This window comes from Schistocerca americana, chromosome 2 (assembly GCF_021461395.2).
Source record: "Schistocerca americana isolate TAMUIC-IGC-003095 chromosome 2, iqSchAmer2.1, whole genome shotgun sequence".
Lineage (NCBI taxonomy): Eukaryota > Metazoa > Arthropoda > Insecta > Orthoptera > Acrididae > Schistocerca > Schistocerca americana.
Genome location: NC_060120.1, coordinates 106364855 through 106392282, shown reverse-complemented (window position 1 = coordinate 106392282; position 27428 = coordinate 106364855). Strand labels below are relative to the sequence as shown.

General features: G+C 43.3%; 1 protein-coding gene across 1 annotated transcript in view; it reads left to right on the top strand.

The window, feature by feature from the left end:
- The first annotated feature begins 4148 nt into the window (after nucleotides 1–4148).
- The window catches only part of LOC124596211 (retinaldehyde-binding protein 1), a 119469-nt gene continuing 96189 nt past the window's right edge, over nucleotides 4149–27428 (top strand). The window contains exons 1-2 of the mRNA XM_047135266.1: nucleotides 4149–4305; nucleotides 21643–21814. Of these exons, the coding sequence (XP_046991222.1) occupies nucleotides 21676–21814 (139 nt within the window). The 5' untranslated portion in view covers nucleotides 4149–4305; nucleotides 21643–21675. The remainder of the gene's footprint in view (nucleotides 4306–21642; nucleotides 21815–27428) is intronic.

Sequence of the window (27428 nt, the reverse complement as noted above, 5' to 3'; positions counted from 1 at the left end):
CCTGCCTCGGGCATGGATGTGTGTGATGTCCTTAGGTTAGTTAGGTTTAATTAGTTCTAAGTTCTAGGCGACTGATGACCTCAGAAGTTAAGTCGCATAGTGCTCAGAGCCATTTGAACCATTTGATTTGAGCCTCTCACCTTTTGCTTTTAACAACATACAGAGGGATGAATAACAGTTTTCTCTAATGTGTAGGGAGGATATGAAGAGTGTAAAACTGTATCTACGAACGTACTCTGGAATCCACAATACGGTGCATGGCGAAGGGTACTTGTACCAATGATAACCATTTCCTTTCCTGATCCATCCATGAATAATGCGAGAGGAAACCAAATTGTCTATTCGCCTTCGTACAAACCCGAATTTCTCTTATCTTGTTCTCGTGGTCCTTACGCGAGGTCTGCTTTGGTGACAGTAGAATCTTTCCTTGGTCAGTCTCAATTCTCGTTTCTACAACCTTTTTCAACTGTGTTTCGCGAAAAGACTGTCGTCTACTCACCATGAATTAACAATTAAGTTCACGAAGCATATCCGTAATATTCACGCGTCTTATGGGAAAAGTTTGATTTGTCGTAATGGTGAAGCTGCCAAACGAGGTTGTTTCGACATCACAGTGCTTTTTTACTAGGAACGGTCCTCTTCGAAGTGATGTGTGTTTGTCTTGCTCCGACCTATGAACCCATGCCGGTTATCAACAGTTTAACACGGACTCCACAACATGGTGCAACGGGATATTTTTCACGTTAACAAAACAGGTACGAAAGAAATGATAATGTCAGATAAAAATCCTGCGACTGACCGTGGAATAAACGCCAGACCTTCGGATCCGCAGTCTGACATTTATCCACCGAGCCACCGAGCGACCTAATTTCAAATTAGGGAACAGTTAGGGCACTTTAGAATAAATCAGAAGATAATGGTGAACCCAGTTGAAAACTCAGTTGAAGAATGCAATGAAGGTCAAGAATTTTTAAGCAATAAAACCCGGTACGTTGTCCTGGAGAGCGATTGTTCATCAGAGACAAGGGTATCGTAAGGAGTGCCCCAGACAAGTGTGATGAGGCGGCTCTTGTTCTGTATGCACACAAACGATCTGGTGGGTAGCGAGCGGCAATCTGAGACTGTTTGCTGATGACAGTGTAGTGTACAGGCAAGTGTCACCGTTGAGCGAATGTAGTATACTGGATGACTAAGAATTTCCATTTGGTGTAACGTACAAAAGTGTAATCTAATGCAGATGAATTTTATTAGAGCACAATACTAGCGATATGCTGCTTGACAGTCACGTCAATTATATAACTGGGCGTAACGAAGCAAAGAGATATGAAACGGAACGAGCACTTGTGGTTGGTTGTTGGGAAGGTGAATGGTCGACTTAGGAATATTGGGAGAAAACTGTGAAAGCGCAGCTGATCCACAAAGGAGGCCTCTATAGAACGCTGGTGCGACCAATCCTTGGTTACTGGTCGAGTGTTTTCGATGCTCTTCAGTTCGAGACCCTCCTGGAAGTATATTCGAAATTCACCACCCGACTATACAGAAACTAGAGATATTCGGCTAATGCGACTTTCGAGGAACTACGATCACAACCAAACACAGAAATATAACAGACCGGGCCAGACCAATAATACTCTCTCGTAGGGAAACTGACAAAAACCCAAAATTGCAGACAACATTACATCGGCGAGCTGCCGTATTTCAGTTAAGCTGAGTGGGTCCGTCAGCCACACAGACTGATACAGGGAAAATGACAACACGTAAAACACCAACTAAATATACACAAATTTCAGCACTGAGCGACTGATTTCATTGTCAAAGTAACGTCTCTGATGGTGACCATTGCATGTCACAGGATTGAGACCGTTGCAGTTGGTCCAGGAGACATCGTCGGTGCCCAACACTAACGGTAACTACGATCCTAGTACCCTTGCGTCAACTGTCGCTGTTAGCAGCATAATTCGATAGCAGCCTTACTATCCTTCTATAGTGTCGCAGAGGTTTTCTTCCGACTACTTGCAGTGTCACTTTTTCCCTTTCCTCTGTACCACTACCCTTCAAAAGCTATCGTCTTCTACCTCCCCGATGAGACCATATTCATGGACACTCATACCGAGACGTATGGTCAACATCGCAGATCCACATCCTGTGGATCCAAACTAGCAAACTAATCCTTCCCAGACGAGACAGTAGAACTGTTTGTTATGGTCACCATGCCAGTGAGCGACAGGAAGGGTTCCACTTCTTTCTTTACCCTTATAGGTTTACTCTTACGCCTGTAGATTATGGCCAAATGGAGGTCCATGAGGAACCCACCGGTTCTCCTGTCTACTCAGCGTAATGAGCGTTCTCCGTGAGTAATCGACTGTTTTCATAGCTCTTTCAGTAGATCTAGTGCACTGACATCGAATTTTTACCGCACTCATCAGTTTACCCTTAAACTGTTGGTTGTAAATCAGGGTCAAACTCGGACCTGTGAGGAACAACCTACACTACTGGGCATTAAAATTGCTACACCACGAAGATGACGTGCTACAGACGCGAAATTTAACCGACAGGAAGAAGATGCTGTGATATGGAAATGTTTAGCGTTTCAGAGCATTCACACAAGGTTGGCGCCGTTGGCGACACCTACAACGTGCTGACAAGAGTTTCCAACCGATTTCTCATATACAAACAGCAGTTGACCGGCGTTGCCTGGTGAAACGTTATTGTGATGCCTCGTGTAAGGAGGAGAAACGCGTACCATCACGTTTCCGACTTTGATAAAGGTCGGATTGTAGCCTATCGCGATTGCGGTTTATTGTATCGCGACATTGCTGCTCGCGTTAGTCGAGATCCAATAACTATTAGCAGAATATGGAATCGGTGGGTTCAGGAGGGTAATACGGAACGCCCTGCTGGATCCCAACGGCCTCGTATCACTAGCAGTCGAGATGACAGGCATCTTATCCGCATGGCTGTAATGGATCGGCTGCGGTTACCCTTGACGCTGCATCACAAACAGGAACGCCTGCTATGGTGTAATCAACGACGAACCTAGGTGCACGAATGGCAAAACGTCATTTTTTTCGGATGAATCCAGGTTCTGTTTACAGCACCATGATGGTCGCGACCATGTTTCGCGACATCGCGGTGAACGTACATTGGAAGCGTGTATTCGTCATCGCCATACTGGTGTATCACCCGGCGTGATGGTACAGGGTACCATTGGTTACACGTCTCGGTCACCTCTTGTTCGTATTGACGGCACTTTGAACAGTGGACGTTACATTTCAGATGTGTTACGACCCGTGGGGCTACCCTTCATTCGAACCCTGTGGAACCCTACATTTCAGCAGGATAATGCACGACCACATGTTTCAGGTCCTGTATGGGCCTTTTCGGATACAGAAAATGTTCGATTGCCGCCCTGGCCAACACATTCTCCAATTGAAAACGTCTGGTCAATGGTGGCTGAGCAACTGGCTCGTCACAATACGCCAGTCACTACTCTTGATGAACTGTGGTATCGTGTGGAAGCTTCATGGGCAGCTGTACCTTACACGCCATCCAAGCTCTGTTTGACTAAATGCCCAGGCGTATCAAGGCCGTTTTTACGGCCAGAGGTGGTTGTTCTGGGTACTGATTGCTGAGGTCCTATGCACCCAAATTGCGTGAAAATGTAATCACATGTCAGTTCTAGTATAATATATTTGCCCAATGAATACCCGTTTATCATCTGCATTTCTTCTTGGTGTAGCAGGTTTAATGGCCAGTAGTGTATTTCGTCCACCTGATCAGCATACTGAGCTTTTTCCGTGTGTCATCTCGATTGAGCAAGTGAATTTTCATCGAAATATGAAACGTTTGGAAATACATTAAAATATTCTTTGTAATTTTTCATAATTGTGAATTATTATGATGTTTGTGGTAAATCAGGACCAAGAACAGACCCTTGAGGAACCTCCTATATCGCGCGCCTGGTCAGTATTCTGAGCATTCTCCGCGAGTGGTGGATACGGTTCAGCTCTGCAGACGCACTTCCTTTGTCGGCGGGCACACCGTCCAGCGATGCCAACGTCCGCAGGCGGGGGCGCCTCGGTCTCCAGGGCGACAGCGGGCGGCGGACGTGCACACGTCCCGCGCCTCGGCGCGTCCAGTGGCTAGCCGGCTGCTGGCTATCAAGACGCGCGTCCAAAGGGCGCCTCTCCGTATCTGGGCTCGTGGTTCAAAGTGTGCGCCGCGCGCTCCTCTTACAAGGCGAGCGGCGCTCAGCGGACGCAACAGTCACACACCCGCCGTTGGACTCCCATCTCCTGCCAACAGGTAAGCCGGCTGCGAGCTTGTCCCTAGGCGACGCATACATTCTTGTTGCCAAGAAACACATCATTCGTTTGATACTTAGCGCTAAAATAACGGTCCCTCTCCCACATTGGTTGTAAATCGGGCCCAAGCACAGATCCCTGAGGAAATCCCATTTCGCTCAGCTGTGCGTCAACTGCGAGAAGTATTTTATTTTTTACAGTCGCTAGTTAAGAACTGCACTTGCACATGTTAATCTGCTTATATTTGTGCTCCCTTTCTGTACTGTTTACTGCAAAGATGCATATCCGTTTTTCGGTGACTGTCGCGTTTCTCAAGTACTGAGTCCAGTTGTTATGCTTCAACCTTTTAACGGTGGCAGCATCTATAAGGTCGCCCTCAACCCGTTAGTGTGCGACATGGGGAGATCGTAAGCCTAGGATATTCGTAGTACCGCTAGGAACGCGAGGATTTTATTATTTATTTTATTGACGAAATACTGACAGTGAAGGGTACAGCGATGTAGTGCTTGAATTCGCAGAATTTATGTCAGTCATTGTCCACAAGGAAACGCCGTCGTACGCCCCATCGTATTGGCCACGTGCAGTTGCTTGGGTTTCGGATTTACCATTATATATGCTCCCATAGATCAAGAGCAATATATACATAATGTGGTCAGAAAATGTCTGAAACGCTTGTAGGGATGTTGCAGGGCAGGTTGTACTGAGATATGAATGTTACAAAAAAAAAAAAAAAAAAAAAAAATCCGATACGTTGCTCCGTTTCCGAGTTATTTAGCATTGAAGTTAGCCAATCAGATCGTCGTCGCGCGCGTAAATTCAAGTTTCTGCTAACCAAACAAAGCGCTCGTTGGGCAACTCCGCCCCTGGCAGGCCGCTTGAGTGTGAGCGCGCGACGACCCGATTGGCTAAATTCTATGCTAAATAACTCGGAAACGAAGCAACGTATCGAATTTCTTTTTTAACATTCACGTCTCAGTACAACCTGCCCTGTAACATCCCTACAAGCATTTCACACATTTTCTGACCACCCTATATATATATGGACGCTGTCATTCTTGGCTAATAAGTGTATGTTTTTATAAAATTGTATTAACACAGATAGAGCTGCAGATGATCGTATTTGATCGAGACTAGTAACAAAATAAAAACAAATGCGCGTCCATAAAGGGTGATACAAATAAAATTATTTATGTGGCATGCTTAGAGACAAGAAGCTCCCGTCTAATCAAGTATCTTTCATAAGTTGTCTTACCAGCAGATTTGGGCGTACATGTTTTATAAAATCAACTATAAAGTGCTGATCGGTCTAAAACAAAACCGTAAAGAGAGCAGTAATTAATACTGCGAAAAGAAATCAGCGCTTGCTTGCATTATTCATTTCTCAGCAGATACGCATGCACAACGGTCAGTAACATTTACGAAACGTGACTGTCAGTTTTGTCCGGCTTCGATGCAAAAGAACTGAGTAGATCTAGTAATCACTGATATTTTTCAGAGCAGGAATTGGGAGACAAGGTGACTCTGAAGTACTATGAGTCTTCGTAGTAAATGCAATTGTAGACTGCACTCGTAATTACATTTTGTGGGTGTAATGCTGCCTGTAGTTGACAAGAGAAAATACAATGTCTTCAAAAGAAGATGGCAATTTCGACTTATGCTGTATTTATTTTATCGGTTAACGATTAGCTTCTAACTTTTAGGCTGATTTCAGGTGGTTCTCTACATTAGAAAAATGTGCCACATGCATTAAAATCACAGCGGCTTTCAATTTAGATGTTCTATTCCTTTTGGTTCACATTTATGCTGTCTTGTTGCTTTCTGACATTTTGAATAAGGCATAAAATCACTTGAAAATAGCCCAAAAGGCATAAAATAGTCGTGAACCAATAAAATAAGTACAGCAGACTTGAAAAATATCACTTTATCTTAATAAATTTCTTGATGTGATACCCACTACACCCACTATGAAGAAAATCCTTTGTCTTTGGCGTCAAACGGAAAGATCTTTGCGTCTAAAGTGAGAACCATTATGATGACAGCAACAGATCGTGTACGTAGATGTTCAAATCAGCACCCAACATCGAATTTCATTATCTTGAACAATGTTCCCATATATCAAGAGCAAAGGAGATATATGTCAGAATTAATAGTGCCTAGTTTGTTCTCTGAATACGTGCCGAGTTGTAGCATTCTCAGCTGTGAAGGCGTTCGCTTTCTGTCAAGATAAGCATTTCGATAAGCGTAACTCTGCAAGTGCTTGTCGCAGCTTGCTGATACGGTGCTTTGTGAGAAGGGATACCTGTACATGTCAGCGATCCGCAAAGCGACTGGCTAAGGCGACAGGCTCCGGTTTAGTAAGTACATCTCGCTGAACGTGCAGTGATGAACTGTGGTATCGTATTGAAGCTGCATGGGCAGCTGTACCTGTGCACGCCATCCAAGCTCTGTTTGACTCGATGCCCAGGCGTATCAAGGCCGTTATTACGGCCAGAGGTGGTTGTTCTGGGTACTGATTTCTCTGGATCTATCCACCCAAATTGCGTGAAAATGTAATCACATGTCAGTTTTAGTATAATATATTTGTCCAATGAATATCTGTTTATCATCTACATTTCTTCTTGGTGAGAGCAATTTTAATCGCCAGTAGTATATTTCAATATCTGCAGCAGATTTTTTCATGACTTCTTTTCGTGTGTTATTTTCCTCGTGATTATTGGCATCGCTACTCGTGATTGTCTCTACGAACTCCCACTTTTTCAAAAGATTTTATCCCAACTTAAACCTCCCCCAGTTTTTCTGTTCGTAAGGTCAATAAAACGTACATGAACGTCCCTCTATGCCACGTTTTGGGTCATGCAATTTCTTGCCGAAAACTTTTTTTTATAGCCATTATTAACCTTTTTGCTTAAAAAATATCAAATTTACTAACAGTAGTTTCTCCTTTATGCATCGCCCGAGTTTCACATTTTCTCTTTTCTTGCCATGACCTGTCATGTTTAGCAGTAATGATGTGTTTCTCTAGAACCTTAAATCACAGGACCATTTCAATTATATAACTATAAAACTGAAAATTTTCTCATCATTTTTGGATTTTTTTTTTCAAGGCGACAACTCAGTTTTATCAATGGATGGTTGACTTATTTCTGTAGAACATAATGAATTATTTCACTCTATAGAAGACGGATGAAATGTTGGTACTTACTAACCGATAATGCCGGGGTCGTTATTAAAAGAATTTGAACTCAGCTTGACACGAATGGTGGGCAATTGGCTGCAGACCAGTTGCTGGGAGGAGCAAGGTATTTGCCTGGAATGATGAAGGCGAAACGCTTTTCGAATACTAGGGCATTGCACAAGAAATGTAAGAAAGCGAAAAACTCTGGCTTCAAAAAGACTATCATAACTGCAGTTCCAAAGAAGGCAGGTGCTGACACATGTGAATATTACCGAATTCTCAGTTTACGAAGTCATGCCTGCGAAATAATGACACGAATTTTTTTGCAACAGAAAAGCTTGTAGATGACGACCTCCGGGGAAGATCAGAATGGATTCCGGAGGAATGTAGGAGTACACAAGGGAATACTAACCCTACGACGTAGCTTAAAAGATAAGTTAGAGACAAAAAACAACTTTTGTAGCAAATGTATATTTAAAGAAAGATTCTGACAATGTTGACTGGAACACACAGTAATGTTCTGAAGGTAGCAAGGACAAGATACAGGGATCGACAGGTTATTTGCCCTTTGTACAGAAAACAAACTGGAGTTGAAGGGCATGGATAACGATGGTTGAGAAGGAAATGAACAGGGTATCAGCCTTTACCTAATGCTACAAGTCTTAATATTGAGGAAGCACGAAAGCAAACCAAAGAAAAAATTGGAAAAGGAATTTAAGTTCAAAGAGAAGAAATAAAAACTTTGAAGTTCCAAGATGACACTGTGATTCAGTCAGGGACACCAAAGGAAGTGAAACAGCAGTTGAATGGAAAAGATAGTTTCTAGAGAAGAGTTTAGAAGATGAACAAGAGTAATGAAATGTAGTCAAATTCAGTCAGGGTATGTTGAGGGAATAAGATTAGAAAATGAGACACCAAAAGTAGTGGATGAGTTACGCTATTCGGACAGCGAAATAACTGGTGCTATTCGAAGTAGAGAAGATATAGAATGCAGACTTGATATAGCGTTTCCGGAAAAGGGGGGTTTGTTAACATCGCATCTAAGAGTTGGAAAGTCTATTCCGGCGGAATCTGTCTGGAGCGTAGCGTTGTACGGAAGTTAAACGTGCACGATAAGCAGTTCAGACAAAAATAGCTTTTGGAATGAGTTGCTACTGAAGAACACTGAAGATTAGATGGGTAGATAGAGTAATGAGGAGGTACTGAATCGAGCCGGCCGAAGTGGCCGTGCGGTTAAAGGCGCTGCAGTCTGGAACCGCAAGACCGCTACGGTCGCAAGTTCGAATCCTGCCTCGGGCATGGATGTTTGTGATGTCCTTAGGTTAGTTGGGTTTAACTAGTTCTAAGTTCTAGGGGACTAATGACCTCAGCAGTTGAGTCCCATAGTGCTCAGAGCCATTTGAACTGAATCGAACTGGGGAAAAAAGAGGTATATGGCTTAACTTGATTAAAAGGCGGAATCGGCTGACAGGACACATTTTGAGGCGTGAAAGAGTGGTCAGTCTGCAATTTGGTAATGTAAAGAAGAGTGTGTGTTTGAGCGGGGCAACAAAAATCGTAGAGGGAAACCAAGGGATGACGTGGCTTACAAAACAAGGTCAAAAGGATCTAGGCTGCAATAGTTAATCGGAGACGAAGAGGCTTACACAGGATAGAGTAGCGTGGAGAGCTGCGTCATAACCTCAACAACACACAGGTAAATGTTAATCAAGCCTTAGTCGAGATATTTGTCTTGTGTCAAACAAACTATAGAAAATACTGTCTAATATCTCCTACGGCAGAACGTAAAAACGCTATATTTCACTGAGTCACTGATGGAGGGTACTACACATTACGCTTCAAATCGCTGTGCTGATAAAAGACATGACACTGAACTATTAAAGACTGTGTTTTCACTTGCTGATTGGTCAATCTTTTATTTAGAGAATCCTTTTGTTAACATAATTTGAATGCATATAGAATCGCAGTTCTTGAAATCAGATGAATTTCAGTGAGGTTGTATTATGGTTCTGTGTACATGTTTATCAGGATTTCCTTGACATACTTCACTTACCCCAGATATCGTCTATATGTAAAACAGTATTGAAATTAAAGAGCACTATAACAGGAGAATGAAAGTTCATTCATGTGGTACTATTACTTCTGTATGTTCAGTTTTTATTTTACATTAATGTGTTTTATTAATACTCCTGGCGTGTATACATAAAGAAGTAGTACAAATTTGTTTTTTACGTTACTTCGTGTTATCTACTTCCCTTTTGAGTTGCTGTAATACATGAGCTTTTGAATGTTTCAGGCACTGTGTCTCCTGACATAAAACGTATATTCCAGAAAACCGATAATACTCCAGCAAACCGATAATCGTGTTAAAACTTCTCGTTCACACAGACTACGCGAAAATGTGCATTATTGGGACGTAAAGTTTCCGGGGTAACGCAATACAGTGACCTACTAAACCCGCGTTTCTAATACAGCACAGCACGCCATGGGCACTTGCAGCCAAGAAGTAAGTTTCACGAAATGCTATCGAGCTACAATCCATACCGTTACGTCCGAGAATTTGACGAGGTAATCACTTATTCGTGTAAATTTTTAATATATTATCTATCGAACTGGATCTGATGCCTTTCGCTTAAACAACAGAGTTTTGTCTCGTGCAATCCACACGATGTTTCCATAGGAACTTAATTTAACTCCAGCATATACCGAATGACTTGAAAGTAACAGAAAGATACAAATTTGAAAAATCTATTCATTATTGTGAAGTTCCTTTGTCATAGGAGCATTCGCAGACAGTAAGAAGGTTTTACTGTGATAGTTGCGATTACATGTTATGTGTGACGGCCATCACTGACGAGAACACACTTCAGACGACGGTAGACACACTGTATAGCATTGTATTGGTCCTTATATGTGTTGAATTTTGCAAAGCTGCGTATTGAGGATAATTTTAAGTGAATGTCACACAGATTTGTATTAAATATTAGTCTTCCTACATTGTCTACGGGCATGAATTTCCCTTTTGTTTAGCACATCGTGGTCGATGCCAGACACAACTTCAATGAATGTTTTACGTTTCCAGCATATTTGCCCGTGGTCAGAGAGCCTGTTCTATCTGCAATCTTTTGTCCACTAACTTTCAGTGACGAACAATACACGGATTACATTGTAGATGGCTCTTGCTTGTTTTGTTTCTAGGTCCTTTTTCTGTCATAATTTGTTTCGATTTCATTTTACACTAAATTTGATTACAGGTTTTCTTGCAGCAGGAAAAAGTATTTGCTCTATTAGTTAGTTTGAAATGAAGCGGCAACTCCAAGTCAGGCCACTGGAAAAATCTGGAAAGAAAACACGAAAAAACATCCGTACCACGGTAATTTCCAAAAATGATTTCCTATCGAAGTTGGAGGGCTCCAAACGATACATACCGAAGTTGCGATGGTTAAATCGATTACGGTAGTCTCGTGGCGCGCGTTATGATAATTTCTTGTGATCGTCATTTGTATCAGTTTTGCGTTATTTTTTCAGTTTGAGTACATTACGTTCCCGCCATAATTGTTTATGACAGTTTCCCTTCATAGCGAGTGTAATGTGTGCTGCTTCTCAGTTTCTTCTGCGGATTGCCTCACAAGGAAAACTCTGATTCCATGCATATACAGTGTAGACAAATGTTTGACTTTTTGCCAGACATACAGACTTCTGCCGGACGACGACAGGAGGGACTGTGTTGACTGTGGTGCTGCGAAATCTGTGAAACTGCGTAAGAGAAGTGCGGACACTGAGATTCCGTTGCAGTTTCATTGCGGACTTTGTGGAAGCGAACCAGCATCAGGAAAAATACGTTGTTCGAGTCCTCTAAATTGTCGATTCAGACAAGCGTAATTCTTGTGTCGTGCTCGATTCGAAATTATACTCTGCAAGCCACAGCATCAGAAACTGAGCTACCGGCGAATACCGTCTGTGATTACTTCGGGTTTTGCCGAGAAGTGTGCTACGTCATAGTGACAAATGACAGTGTGCCAACTGGTGGACCGAATAAAATAGTGGAAGTAGACGAGTCTCACATTGCTAGACGAAAGAATCAGAGAGGACGACCTTCTAAAAGTGAAGTAGATCATATTTGGGTTTTTAGTGGGATGGAAAGGGAGTCACGCAAATGTTTCATTGTCAGGGTATCGTCGCGAGACAAGGTCACTTTAATGGGTCTTATAAAGTATTTCATACTGCCTGGAAGAAAAGTCATCACAGACGGGTTTCAGTTATACCAGAGTCTCAAAGCTGAAAACTTCGAGCACGAATTTGTGAACCACTCTGTCAAGTTTGTCTCTTCAGATGACGCCAGTGTCCATACCCAGAACATAGAACGCCTGTGGAAGTCTGTCAAGTCAACCATAAAAAGAGAAGAACGGCCATGATAGAGGGACGAACTGTATTTGTTCCAGTACCTATACTTTCACAACTTGCGTTTGCAGGGGAAAGTCGACTCATGTGACACTCTGCCGATATCCCTACGCGATATTGGCAGAGTTTACCCTGGGTATGGGAAAAAAGGATTTGTCCCTGCAGCTTATACATCACGCGGACTGTCACAACACGATAACACCGACGACGACTAAGGTAAGTCGTCCCCTTTCCGTTTGCGAGTGCTTCTCTAACGCTTTTCTTTAGTCGTTCTGTAGTGACACCTTTAAACATACTCGTAACACGCGCCACGAGACTTCCATACTCGAGTTACTATCGCAACTTCGATATGTATCGTTTGGAGCCCTCCAACTTCGATAGGCAATCAGTCTTGGAAATTACCCGTACCACAATAATACTCCGTCTGTGAAAGAGTCGATTGCCATGAAAGCTTCTAGATATTGCTTTTATTCGTTTATTTATTTATTTATTTTTCTTGGCATGTTGTCTCAGAAAGCAACCTAAACGCACCTTTTGAGACCATCATTTTTTTACTTTAATTGGATTGTTTGTTGAATATAAGCGACAGTGGTCCAAAACGGATGGCAAAGAAACGCAATTGTGTGAAGTGTAGCAGCGCAACGTTGGAACTACTCGCAACATGGATTACGCAAACAGAGATCATGTGAAACTCAGCTCGCCCTATTTGCCCAAGAAATTCACAGTGCCGTAGACACTGGCGAGCAGATTGATGCCGTATTCCTGGACTTCAGGAAGGCATTTGATACGGTTCCGCACTTACGTTTAGTGAAAAAAATACGAGCTTACGGAATATCGGACCAGGTTTGTGATTGGATTCAGGATTTCCTAGAAGAAAGAACACAACATGTCATTCTTAACGGTTCAAAATCTGCAGATGTAGAGGTAATTTCGGGAGTACCGCAGGGAAGCGTGATAGGACCTTTATTGTTTACAATATACATAAATGACTTAGTTGACAACATCGGTAGCTCCGCGAGGCTATTTGCAGATGACACGGTTGTCTACAAGAAAGTAGCAACATCAGAAGACTCGTACGTACTCCAGGAGGACCTGCAGAGGATTAATGCATGGTGCGACAGCTGGCAGCTTTCCCTAAACGTAGATAAATGTAATATAATGCGCATACATAGGGGCAGAAATCCATTCCAGTACGATTATGCCATAGGTGGTAAATCATTGGAAGCGGTAACGACCGTAAAATACTTAGGAGTTACTATCCGGAGCGATCTGAAGTGGAATGATCACATAAAACAAATAGTGGGAAAAGCAGGCGCCAGGTTGAGATTCATAGGAAGAATTCTAAGAAAATGTGACTCATCGACGAAAGAAGTAGCTTACAAAACGCTTGTTCGTCCGATTCTTGAGTATTGCTCATCAGTATGGGACCCTTACCAGGTTGGATTAATAGAAGAGATAGACATGATCCAGCGAAAAGCAGCGCGATTCGTCATGGGGACATTTAGTCAGCGCGAGAGCGTTACGGAAATGCTGAACAAGCTCCAGTGGCGGACACTTCAAGAAAGGCGTTACGCAATACGGAGAGGTTTATTATCGAAATTACGAGAGAGCACATTCCGGGAAGAGATGGGCAACATATTACTACCGCCCACATATATCTCGCGTAATGATCACAACGAAAAGATCCGAGAAATTAGAGCAAATACGGAGACTTACAAGCAGTCGTTCTTCCCACGCACAATTCGTGAATGGAACAGGGAAGGGGGGATCAGATAGTGGTACAATAAGTACCCTCCGCCACACACCGTAAGGTGGCTCGCGGAGTATAGATGTAGATGTATGTAGATGTAGAGACAAGTCACCGAACTGTTAACGCTGAGGTACTAGTTTTAGCTATGCGAGCTTTGCATTGATTGTATCACATTGTGAGAGGAACTGAATTATTCTAGACTACCGATCTCGTAACACAAGTAGATTCTTACTCTTTGTACCAAAGAGATCTGAAATTTACGCCCTCGGTGACCAGCTGGTTGGATACAGCGGCAGTCCGTATCACTTATCTCTTATCGTATTTGATGGTGAGAAAGAATGCCATTCTGCAATACACTTCTCGAAGCTGCATATCAGATCTAAGTGGCCGACAGATGTTATCTGATAAGTTCAAGGACGCGTCAGATATAATTTCTGACGCAGCGCCTCAACAACTGCTATCTCCCTCTGAACAAATAAACTTCACCGTGGGATTTTGCAGACGTGACCCGAGGAGGAATTTCACGGCCCTGTTGACAATGTTCCACAGCAACGTCATTAAATAGCGGTTTTTGCTCTCACACCTTATCAACGTATCCGCTTCGAATCCCACCAACGAAAAAAATTATTTGAATGTCGATGGTAAGGGAAAATGAATTAGTGGCGTAATGTCCCTAACCAACTGGGTAAACTCCAGCGGTCTGAGTTCAATCCCCATCTTCGACAGTGTGTTAGTGGGTCAAGAAGGCACTTTTGACGATATCAGTCCATCGGAAGCAGAACTAATTATATGGATTTCATCCTCTAGCGTCTTCTATTTATGTGATTAGTATCAGATGCTTAACTGTATACTCTCCCCACAGTCACAGTCATAGACCGCGAACAGTTACACTTCGCAGGAAATGGAGTCCTTATAAACGATTTGAGAAAACTTTTCCAACAAATTGGCTGAATTTCCCATCAGTGTCTCCCAGCCAACAACCCCCCATAGCTTTATCAACTGAGCAGTGTGAGGCAGTTTTTAAAACAACAGCTCCAGCCCGCATTCGTATGGTACAATATTCAGTCTACCGTATTGCCATTGTGACATCGGCATTTCCCTAAATCACTTCAGATGAATTCCATGATGGTTCCTTAAAATCTCACAGGTGCTTGCTTTTTCTATTCTCGTTCATGTGAGCTAACGCTATGTCTTAATGTTGAGCAGATAATTAACTGATTTCGTTTCTCTTTCTCATCCGGTAGACTCTAAAAATAAAAAAAAGTATCATGCATTTTAGATTAGCACTGTTCATTACCGTGTATAAAAGTACGTCAATAACTATAGGACAGTAAACAGTCGCTTCGCCCCAGATTGCACGAATACGACCAATGGCAACTGTGAGTATTCTCATGTAGATAATTTAAGTTTATTCACTGTGAAATAAATTTCCTCTCCGATTTTCACTATTAATTTCTCACAAAAGGTTTCCAGTAACGCATTTCGGGTTTGTAACTTAGGAGTTTAGCTTGGTATGTGTAAAGAGCAATGGTGTTCATTTATGCTGTGAGCTCAATGTGTGAAAATTTTCCTCTTGTAACTCTGAGTTAAGGTTAGAAGGGAACAGCACACTGAGGACGTCTCACTGTCTTCGTGCATCGGATCTTCAAAATCGTAGACCCGGATGAGCAAAGATATTCTGTCTTGTTAGATTTTAGAAAGCTATCGACATCAGTTCGTACTGTCTTCTTAGTCCGAAGATGCAGTTGTTTGGAGAATCGTTCCAGCCACTTGAATAATAAACACTAAGAAGAACGAACAAAAAGTATCAATTTTAGGTTTCCGATTATTGTAAGGATTGTCGAATAATATGCTGTATTGGCAAAGGTTAGTGTACATGAATCAGTGTCTCGCGACCTATTCAAGATTTTTACTTCTAATATTTGGAATTTTCAAGTCACATTGAAGAAAGCGGTCGGTTTAGAGACTTGCTAAAAGAGTTCAGTGTTTGGTAGAGTGATACAAGAGTATTATGGAACTGTTTTATAGAATTGCTGAAGAAATTTACAAAGACATCATGGAGATAATACGAAGAAGACAAATGTTGTTATAACGAAATGATACTAAGCAAGTTTTGGATACCAGTATTCAACGTTAACTGTTAAATGATTGTGTAACCTCACTCCTGTCTTTCTCGTAAGGGTTAAAAAAGAAGACAAACAACCAGTCTGTGGCACGCGGTTAAAGTAAAAAGTAGGGTGATTCCGCAAAGGAGAGAGAGAGAGAGAGAGAGAGAGAGAGAGAGAGAGAGAGAGAGAGAGAGAGTTGAGAATCTTTGATCGAACTCATAGAACTTTCTTCGGAATTTTCTTCCCAGATAGATGAAATACTTTCACTTCCTTCATTTTAAGGGGAAATGAGTACAAAATAAAGCAGCTCAGTTTACATTTTGTTTCAGCTGCGTTACATGTTATAGGCAATGTGTGCAATTGCTGTATGGAGAAATATTATTCGATAAACGTATCTAGTAATTTCCGGTTTGATCATGAGATGGTATCAGTCTGGAGGAAACATATTCACTCTAAGAAGACTTTAGTCGCAGCGGCTGACGCGAGTAGCTGTTTTGACAGAAGTCAGAAGACAGTGTGTGACTTCAGACCGATGTTCACTTACTTCTGGTTGCTACCAACGTTAGCTTTCAAGACGGTGAGCTGGTACATTGACTTCATTGCAGCCATATGGTTTGTGTGTTAATATCGCTTCGTGATCGCAATCCAGGCCCAAATATTTGAAACTATTGATATAAACTGCTCTGCGAGACTCAAGGACGAGGTACATAAAGGAACTTAAAGCATTAATAATTCGGTGGAAATGAATGAAAATGCGGGAGCATGTTGCCAGAGTCTCCCAGTAGTGTACAGAAAGGTGGACTTCACATGGCGCGAGGCAATGCCACGAGAAATATGGGTCCTCACCGAACTCGTCATATCACAGAAGTCGTCTTACATACATACATTAATACTTGTTCCATAGATCATGAATACGACATTTCGTAATGACGTGGAACGTGTCACTGTAACATAACTTTTCTTCTACACAAAATAATTTTTTTACAGTTACTACTTATTATCTAAAAATTCACCCATTGAATAGAAGGAGTTGTCATTCAGAAATTCTTTAATTTTTTTTAAAAATATTGGTTGGCTATCTGTCAGACTTTTAAAGCTATTTGGAAAATGACCAAAGATTTTTGTGGCAGCATAATTCACCCCTTTCTGTGCCAAAGTCAGATTTAACCCGGAATAGTAAAGATAACTCTTTCTTATAGTGTTGTAGCTATTCACTTCGCTGTTATTTTTGAACTGGGATGGGTTATTAACAACAAATTTCATAAAGGAATATATGTATTGCGAAAGCACTGTGAATATCCCAAGTTCCTTAAATAAATGTCTGCATGGTGATCTTGGGTGCGCTCCAGCTATTATTCTTATTACACGCTTTTGTGCAATGAATACTTTTTCTCTTAATGATGTATTACCTCAAAAGATGATGCCATATGAAAGCACTGAATGAAAACAGGGATGGTAGACTAATTTACTGATATTTTTATCACCAAAATTTGCAATAGCCCTAATAGCATAAGTAGCTGAACCTAACCGTTTCAGCCGATCATCGATGTGTTTTTCCAATCCAATTTCTCATCATTGCACACCCCCAGAAATTTTGAATATTCCGCCTTCTGTTCATAGTATATATTTATCAATGGTGTTATTCCATTTATTGTACAGAATTGTATACACCGTGTTTTCTCAATATTTAGTGAACGTCCATTTGCAGACAAACACTTAATAATTTTCTGAAAGACATAATTTACAATTTCCTCAGCGGATTCTTGTTTGTTGTGTGGCCGAGAGGTTCTAGGCGCTTCAGTCTGGAGCCGCAGGACCGCTACGGTCGCAGGTTCGAATCCTGCCTCGGGCATGGATGTGTGTGATGTCCTTAGGTTAGTTAGGTTTAAGTAGTTCTAAGTTCTAGGGGACTGATGACCTCAGATGTTAAGTCCCACAGTGTTCAGAGCCATTTGAATCATTCTTGTTTGTTGGGTGTGATTACTATACTTGTATCATCAGGAAAACGAACTAGCTTTGCATCTTCATGAGTATAGAGTGGCAAGTCATTAATATATATTAAGAACAGTAAGGAACACATGACTGAACCCTGTGGGACACCATTCTTGATACCTCCCCAGTTAGAGGACTCTGCTGATTTTTACAGATTATCTGTGCTGTTAATTTCAACATTCTGCATTCTTCCAATTAATATGCCACATATCACGAACGCTCGGCCTCGTGCATTGCCCAGCGGAAATCAATATGTCAGTGAAAAGGTACCCACTAAAGGTTTTAACCTTATTGTGTGTTATCGAGAGTCTCCATGTATTTAAAAGCGCAGTCAAGAGTTATTAAATTCGTTCTGAAATAGTAAGTCCCCCCCCTCGCCGGAGACGCCTGCTGGCACTCAGAAGACCTGTAGTGTCTCGTGCTGTGACGCATACCAAAGGGCCCATGTATCTCATTTGCCCCGGCGTGAGGTCAGTGTGACTATAGTGTCAAACGGGGCTGGCCCCACAACACGAGGCTGTTGAAGGAACAGGAAAAGACAGTGTGTGTCAATCAGTAAGCAGTTAGAGTGCATTGTGGTGGCATTTTTCACCACAACACGGCCTGGCAGCAACATTTGGAGGAAGAATCATTGGGAAACTGGAGGAAGGGCGAAGTGCGATGAGTGTAGCCCAGAGTTTGGTATTGCGTGCGTCATACTCTGTTCATTTGCCGATGGATTTGCTTTGGTTTAACTTTCTTTGCATTTAGAAAACGAATCATAGATCTGATTTCACACGCGGCGACATTTTCAATTACGGCTGACATTATAAAGAAGCACTACAAAGCCCACGTCGTCAGCAGTGATCTGAAAATGGCGTACATATCTTCTCCTTGAGTCAGAGTAACTGCCGCCCATGCTCGGAACTGCGATCTTAGCGCTGCCGCGGATAGAGGTAGAAACGGAACTTACTTTGTGGACGACACTCGTATTACAATATATTGCGATCAAAACCATTGAAATTTGTAAAAAATAATACACAACGTTATGTGTCCCTCACTTGTCGATGGGAGGTTTTACAAATTAAGGTGACTGTACCTTTCTGTTGGAGCCAACTTCAATTCTTTCAACAAATTCATGTGTGAAAACGTTTGTTTCTTCGTCAATTTTTTAAAACGAGATTGTGCAGAACTATTCACATTTTATAGAGAGCTCTAGAACTATAACAAATCTTCAGGAACACTGCTGATAAAAAATCACAACACAAAGCAGGAGTTGTGCGACGTAAAGGAAAGTTGGTAAGCGTGTTACTACATCTGAAACATGATGTCTTTTCAAGCTTCGCGCCAGTCGCGTAAGAGAGGCGTCAGTAGCGCCACTATGAAGATGCAAATCAGGTTTTCTTTAAATACACGCTCTAACGGTTGTGTGCGTTAGTTCCCCTTGAGACTGGGCGTGGTAAGTAAATGTCAAGTGGAGAGGGCCTCCCGTCGTATAGATCGGTCGCCTCGTGCAGGTCTTTTAGTTGAAGCCACTTCGGTGACTTGTATATCGATGAGGGTGGTATGATGATGCAGATAACACGACACCCAGTCCCCGAGCGGAGAAAATCTCCCACCCAGCCGGGTACCGATGCGCTGACCACTTTTTTAAAAATCTCATTTTGTTCGTTGCATTTGTTCGGGGCGGACGTCCGACGGAACGGATTGAGCTACCATGCCGGCTTTCTCTGTGTCGTTCCAATTTTAGTATATGTACTGCCGAAGGAAGTACCACCAGTCAGCTATGGAGACGCACACTGGGCGTGGTGAGTTGATGTTAGTCGAGAATGCCTTTAAGGCGACAAAGGCGCCATTGTCAACACCTCACTGGACGAGGTCGTGTATTGCGGCTACGAGAAGCTGGATGTTGGCAGGAATGTAGCCACTGTAGATGATTGCTGGCAGCGGTGATCACGGGAATGTACTTTTGCAAGAAGACCGGCCTCCAGGCAGCCGTACGGCACTACCGAGAGGGAAGACGATCGCATTCGGTGTATAGCAGATGCAGCAGCAGTTTGCGCAGCAGTTGGACCACAGTGACACAGCGAACTGTTATGAATGGGTTACATCAAGGAGACGCTCTGTACAGTGCATTCCATTGACACCATACCACCGCCATTAGGGACTAAAGTGGTGTCTAGCGAGAGCTCATCAAAGGGCAGGGAGGAGGTGTGCCGGCCGGAGTGGCCGAGCGGTTCTAGGCGCTACAGTCTGGAACCGCGCGACCGCTACGGTCGCAGGTTCGAATCCTGCCTCGGGCATGGATATGTGTGATGTCCTTAGGTTAGGTAGGTTTATGTAGTTCTAAGTTCTAGGGGACTGATGACCTCAGAAATTAAGTGTTGTGTTTTCTAATGGAAGATGGTTCTGCCACGGTGCCAGCGGTGGCCGTGTGTTGGTTAGAAGGAAGCCAGTTGAGGCACTGCAACGAATCTTCCTGTGTTCAAATGGCTCTAAGCACTATGGGACTTATAAAAAAAAATGGCTCTGAGCACTATGGGACTTAACATCTGTGGTCATCAGTCCCCTAGACTTAAAACTACTTAAACCTAACTAACCTAAGGACATCACACACATCCATGCCCGAGGCAGGATTCGAACCTGAGACCGTAGCGGTCGCGCGGTTCCAGACTGATGCGCCTAGAACCGCACGGCCACACTGGCCGGCGGGACTTATCATCTGAGGTCATCAGTCCCCTAGACTTAAAACTACTTAAACCTAACTAACCTAAGGACATCACATACATCCATGCTCGGGGCAGGATTTGAACCACATATGAGGTCATCAGTCCCCCTAGACTTAGAACTACTTAAACCTAACTAACCTAAGGACATCACACACATCCATGCCCAGGGCAGGATTTGAACCACATCTGAGGTCATCAGTCCCCTAGACTTAGAACTACTTAAACTTAACTAACCTAAGGACATCACACACATCCAGAATTCTGACCTGCCACCATAGCAGCAGCGCGGTTCCGGACTGAAGCGCCTAGAACCGCTCAGCCACAGCGGCTGGCTCTTTCTGTGTGTTGGACACACTGGACCCACACCTGGAGTTATGGAATGGGGTGCGATTTCGTATGACAACAGGGGCACCTTCGTGGATATGACACGCATCTTGACTGTAAATCTGTACATCAATCTGGTGATTCGACCTGTTGTACTGACATTCATGAGCAGCATTCCAGGGGATGTCTTCCAACAGGATAACGCTTGCTCTCATACCACTGTTGTAATCCAATATGCCCTACAGAGCGTCGGCATGTTACCTTGGCCTGCTCGATCACTAGATCTGTACAAATGGTTCGAATGACTCTGAGCACTATGGGACTTAACATCTGAGGTCATCAGTCCCCTAGAACTTAGAACTAGTTAAACCTAACTAACCTAAAGACATCACACATCCATGCCCGAGGCAGGATTCGAACCTGCGACCGTAGCGGTCGCGCGGTTCGAGACTGAAACTTGATCTGTCTCCAATCGATCAGATATGGGACATCATCGGACGATAACTCCAGCGACATCGGCAACCAGTATTAGCAGCCCCAGGCATTGACCGACCAAGTGCAACGGGCATGAAACTCCATCCCAAAAACTGACTTTTGGCACCTGTACAACACAATGAACGCACGTTTGTTTGCTTACTTTCAACATTCTGTCGGCTACGCCGGGTTTTCATGTACCAGAACTAGACATTTGCAATGGCTTATCTCTCGCATACATTAACCTGTGATCTTGCAATGCTAATCACTGCGTTACCTGGACAAACGTATTCTCGAAATTTTATTACACTGCATTAACTATTTTTGGATGCTGCGACTTTTTTCCGTCAAGTGTATATGTCTCGAGAGTCGGGTCAGAACTTCACATGCTGACCGCTGTTTGCAGGCTGTCCGCCAGCGAGCAGATTGAGCAGTCGACATGACGACGCCGAGGGAGCGCATTGGGATCCAGCTGGCGCCGCTGACCCAGCAGCAGCAGCAGCTGGCGCGCGAGGAGCTGCGGGAGACGCCGGAGAACGTAGCAGAGGCCGTGGTGGCGCTGAGGGAGCTGCTCAGGGGTACGTACTGAGGCCCTGTCGTCCGCCACCGCAACTCTTGTATGTGTACTCCGCAGCGTCCATGACCGCTTCCCACAGAACACGTCGTCTGTGAAACGGAAAGTCGTTTTGCTTTTGGGAAGCGTACGCTTGTTGGAGTCCCACAGGGCTCTGTTTTAGGTCCATTACATCCCCTGTTTTAGGTCCATTACATCTACATCTACATTTATACTCCACAAGCCACCCAATGGTGTGTGGCGGAGGGTACTTTACGTGCCACTGTCATTACCTCCCTTTCCTGTTCCAATCGCGTATGGTTCGCGGCAAGAACGACTGCCGGAAAGCCTCCGTGCGCACTCGAATCTCTCTAATTTTACATTCGTGATCTCCTCGGGAGGTATAAGTAGGGGGAAGCAATATATTCGATACCTCATCCAGAAACGCACCCTCTCGAAACCTGAACAGCAAGCTACACCGCGATGCAGAGCGCCTCTCTTGCAGAGTCTGACACTTGCGTTTGGTAAACATTTCCGTAACACTATCACGCTTACCAAACAACCCTGTGACGAAACGCGCCGCTCTTCTTTGGATCTTCTCTATCTCCTCCGTCAACCCGACCTGGTACGGATCCCACACTAATGAGCAATACCCAAGTATAGGTCGAACGAGTGTTTTGTAAGCCGCCTCCTTTGTTAATGGACTACATTTTCTAAGGATTATCCCAATGAATCTCAACCTGCTACCCGCCTTAGCAACAATTAATTTTATATGATGATTCCACTTCAAATCGTTCCGCATGCATACTCCCAGATATTTTACAGAAGTAACTGCTACCATTGTTTGTTCCGCTATCATATAATCATACAATAAAGGATCCTTCTCTCTATGTATTCGCAATACATTACATTTGTCTATGTTAAGGGTCAGTTGCCGCTCCCTGCACCAAGTGCCTATCCGCTGCAGATCTTCCTGCATTTCGCTGCAGTTTTCTAATGCTGCAACTTCTCTGTATACTACAGCATCATCCGCGAAAAGCCTCATGGAACTTCCGACACTATCTACTAGGTCATTTATATATATTGTGAAAAGCAATGGTCCCATAACACTCCCCTGTGGCACGCCAGAGGTTACTTTAACGTCTGTAGACGTCTCTCCATTGATAACAACATGCTGTGTCCTGTTTGCTAAAAACTCTGCAATCCAGTCACACAGCTGGTTTGATATTCCGTAGGCTCTTACTTTGTTTATCAGGCGACAGTGCGGAACTGCATCGAACGCCTTCCGGAAGTCAAGGAAAATGGCATCTACCTGGGAGCCTCTATCTAATATTTTCTGGGTCTCATGAACAAATAAAGCGAGTTGGGTCTCACACGATCGCTGTTTCCGGAATCCATGTTGATTTCTACAGAGTAGATTCTGGGTTTCAAGAAATGACATGATACGCGAGCAAAAAACATGTTATAAAATTCTACAACAGATCGATGTCAGAGGTATAGGTCTATAGTTTTGTGCATCTGCTCGACGACCCTTCTTGAAGACTGGGACTACCTGTGCTCTTTTCCAATCATATGAATCCTTCCGTTTCTCTAGAGACTTGCGGTACACGGCTGTTAGAAGGGGGGGAGGGGGGCAAGTTCTTTCGCGTACTCTGTGTATAATCGAACTGGTATCCCGTCAGGTCCAGTGGACTTTACTCTCTTCAGTGATTTCGGTTGCTTTTTTATTCCTTGGATACTTATTTCGATATCAGCCATTTTTTCGTTTGTGCGAGGATTTAGAGAAGGAACAGCTTTGGAAAAAGGTGTTTAGTATTTCAGCTTTACGCGTGTCATCCTCTGTTTCAACGCCATCATCATCCCAGAGTGTCTGGATATGCTGTTTCGAGCCACTTACTGATTTAACGTAAGACCAGAACTTCCTAGGATTTTCTGTCAAGTTGGTACATAGAATTTTACTTTCGAATTCACTGAACGCTTCACGCATAGCCCTCCTTACGCTAACTTTGACATCGTTTACCTTCTGTTTGTCTGAGAGGTTTTGGCTGCGTTTAAACTTGCAGTGAAGATCTCTTTGTTTTCGCAGTAGTTTCCTAACTTTGTTGTTGAACCACGGTGGGTTTTTCCCGTCCCTCACAGTTTTACTCAGCACTTTGTCATCAAAAGTCTCCGGCCACCCCCAAAAACATACGTTTTTCATGTTAGGTGTATTGTGCTGCTACCTACTGCCAGATACTCCACGTCAGCAACCTCAGTAGTTATTAGACATCGTGAGAGAGCAGAATGGGGTGCTGCGTGGAACTCACGGACATCGAACGTGGTCAGGTGATTAGATGTCACTTGTGTCATACGTCTGTACGCGCGATTTCAACATCCTAAACATCTTTAGGTCCAGTGGAAACGTGAAGGGACACGTACAACACAAAAGCGTACAGGCCGACCTCGTCTGTTGATTGACAGAGAGCGACGACAGTTGAAGTGGGTCGTAATGTGTAATGGGCAGACATCTATGCAGACCATCACACAGGAATTCCAAACTGCATCAGGATCCCCTGCAATACTATCATAGTTAGGCGGGAGGCGAGAAAACTTGGATTCATTTCGAATGGCTGCTCATAAGCCACACATCACGCCGGTAAACGCCACACGACGCCTCTCTTGATGTAAGGAGCGCAAACATTGGACGATTGAACAGTGGAAAAACGTTGTGTGGAGTGACGAATCACGGTACACAATGTGGCGATCCGATGGCAGGTTGTGGGTATGATGAATGTCCGGTTAACGTCATCTGCCAGCTTGTGTAGTGCCAACAGTAAAATTCGGAGGCGGTGGTGTTATGGTGTGGTCGTGTTTTTTTATGGGGGGGGGGGGGGAGGGCTTGCATCCCTTGTTGTTTTGCCTGGCACTATCACAGCACAGGCCTACATTGATGTTTTAAGCATCTTCTTGATTCCCGCTGTAGAAGTGCAATTCGGGATGGGCGATTGCATCTTTCAACATGATCGAGCACCTGTTCATAACGCACGCCCTGTGGCGGAATGGTTTCACGACAATAACATCCCTGTAATGGACTGGCCTACACAGAGTCCTGACCTGAATCCTATAGAACACCTTTGGGATCTTTTGGAACGCCGACTTCGTGCCCGGCCTCACCGACCGACATCGAAACCTCTCCTCAGTGCAGCACTCCGTGAAGAATGGGCTGCCATTCCCCAAGCAACGTTCCAGTACCTGACTAAACGTATGCCTGCGAGAGTGGAAGCTGTCATGAAGGCTAAGGATGGGCCAACGCTATATTGAATTCTAGCGTTACCGAAGGAGGGCGCCACGAACTTGTAAGTCTTTTTTAGGCAGGTTTCTGGATACTTTTGTTCACATAGTGTATATTTCTCTTCCCTTTAGTTCAGGAAGGATGGCAAATTTGGTTTGAAGACGAAGTCATTAGAGATGAAGCATAAGCTCGGATTGGAGAAAAATGGAGCAGGAAAATCGTCAGGGAATAGTTTTGAAGTAATGTGGACTGCTAGCTGTCGCCACTACAGCTGTTTTATGTATATTCTGTTGCGTTTATATCTACCTATCACAGAACACGTTGGCAATGGAGCGGAAAGTCGTCTCACTTCTTGGTACTATATGCTTGTTAGAGATCCACAGGGCTCAGTTTCAGATCCATTATTTGCCTTTCTTTCTCATCATTTCAACGCAGGAAGGAAGGAAGGAAGTAACTAAACGATTAATGTCTCATTGAAGATGAATTTGTTAGACGGAGTATAATGTCGAAATGCCGAATGACGGCAAAGGAAAACTGGAAGTGCCCTTTAAAAGAAACCATCATGTTATTTGTGCAATGTGATTTGGGTCAATTTAAATTTGGAGGCACAGATGGGAATTGGAAACAGTCCTCCTCCCGAATATGTCTTCAGGGTCTTAACAATGTGCCATCTTGCTCGGTTCATCAGCTTAGTTTTCTTCAAAATACAAACGTTGTTTGAAAAGTTTTTGCCGGCCGGTATAGCCGAGCGTTTCTGGGCGCTTCAGCCTGGAACCACGCGACTGCTACGGTCGCAGGTTCGAATCCTGCCTCGGGCATGGGTGTGTGTGATGTCCTTAGGTTAGTTAGGTTTAAATAGTTCTAAGTTCTAGGGGACTGATGGCCTCAGATGTTGTGTCCCATAGTGCTCAGAGCTATTTGAACCATAGTGAAAAGTTTTTCACTGTGAGGCTTTATGTAAACAATTTACGAGTTATTTCTACCTCCGTAACTGATGTTTTTCAACACTGAAAATCGGAGACGGCTAAGCGCACCACAGCATTTTGGATATTTAGGACCACGATAAAATTGTAACGCCATCTGTAGCTCTAGATGTGGATCCTTATCATATGTCTTAAAGAATGCGCATCATTATCAGAGTTGAAGATGAAGTATGTCTTTATGGAAGTCCAGCATCCAACGTCCCCGGTTAGAAGGAGATTCGCTGTGAATGTGTTAGCTATAAAGTTCATGCTGACTTTTGGGGTACTGCTTCCTACGTGAAAGGATAGAAAGCGCCCAGTGACAGCGACACAGGGAACAACCCGAAGACCAGTATTCGATGACACATCTTGACCTAGTCCTCAAGTTAGTCTGGAAATGGTTTTTATGGAGTATGACTTGAGAAGCGAATACTAAAATGCATTTTATTCAGGAAGATGACTGGGCCAGAGGTTACACGATGAACAGACAGGTCGCTTCTCTTTCCCTTTTCTATTAAGGTTAACGTGCGTTTTGGCGAAGGGGAGGACATACAACCAGCAGATAAATCAGAGTTATTAACTGAGGGATGATAAAACGCCCACTGCATGCGGACATTGTAAATGCCGATCGAGTACCAAAGGGATGGTAAACGTTAACAGCAAATATTTATGCACGCTAACAAATTCAGGTTTAACTCTAAATCAGTCACCTCCATCTTTTATATTAATTTGTTGATTTCACGTCAAAATTTATATTAAAATGTGCTTTTGTTAACGATTTAGAACTATAAAAATGTAAGTTGAATGTCGATCTATTGTGTCTGGTTGGATGATAATTTAAGTATCACCTACATTTCGACATCGCTCAATGTAACAACATGTTGTCATCCCAGATGAAAATGATTCCTACTTCTCATGTCGAAAAAGTGGCCTTTGAATTCTGAAGAGAATTTAACATCAAATTACTATATCAAAACTAATTAGATCAGAAAAGTTCAGGAATGTTTAAGCATGAAATCATCGACAACATTTCTACCGTGCTTCTGAGTTCTATATCTTATCTCAGGAAAACATATTCCCTCTCACTTTTGAAGCTGACGACACGTTATCATGGAAAATAATACACTGACGTATCGAGATTTTGTTTCAAGGCCTATTATTTCTTTGTTTCGAATTCAAAGTCACGCTGTAGAGGTCATAACTAATCTGTGTGTCATTGCCTAATCGATAGCTACAAAGTTCACTGACACCGAAAAACGCAAGTCAGTCAGATGAAGGAGCTTTTTGTAGAATATCGAAGGACTTTGGAAAAATTTCAGAATTCCTACAGATGCCTTTAGAAAACCATATAAAACGTACCTTTGGGCGAAAGTACCTCCCAAAACACGGGAAAATTCATTCGGCCT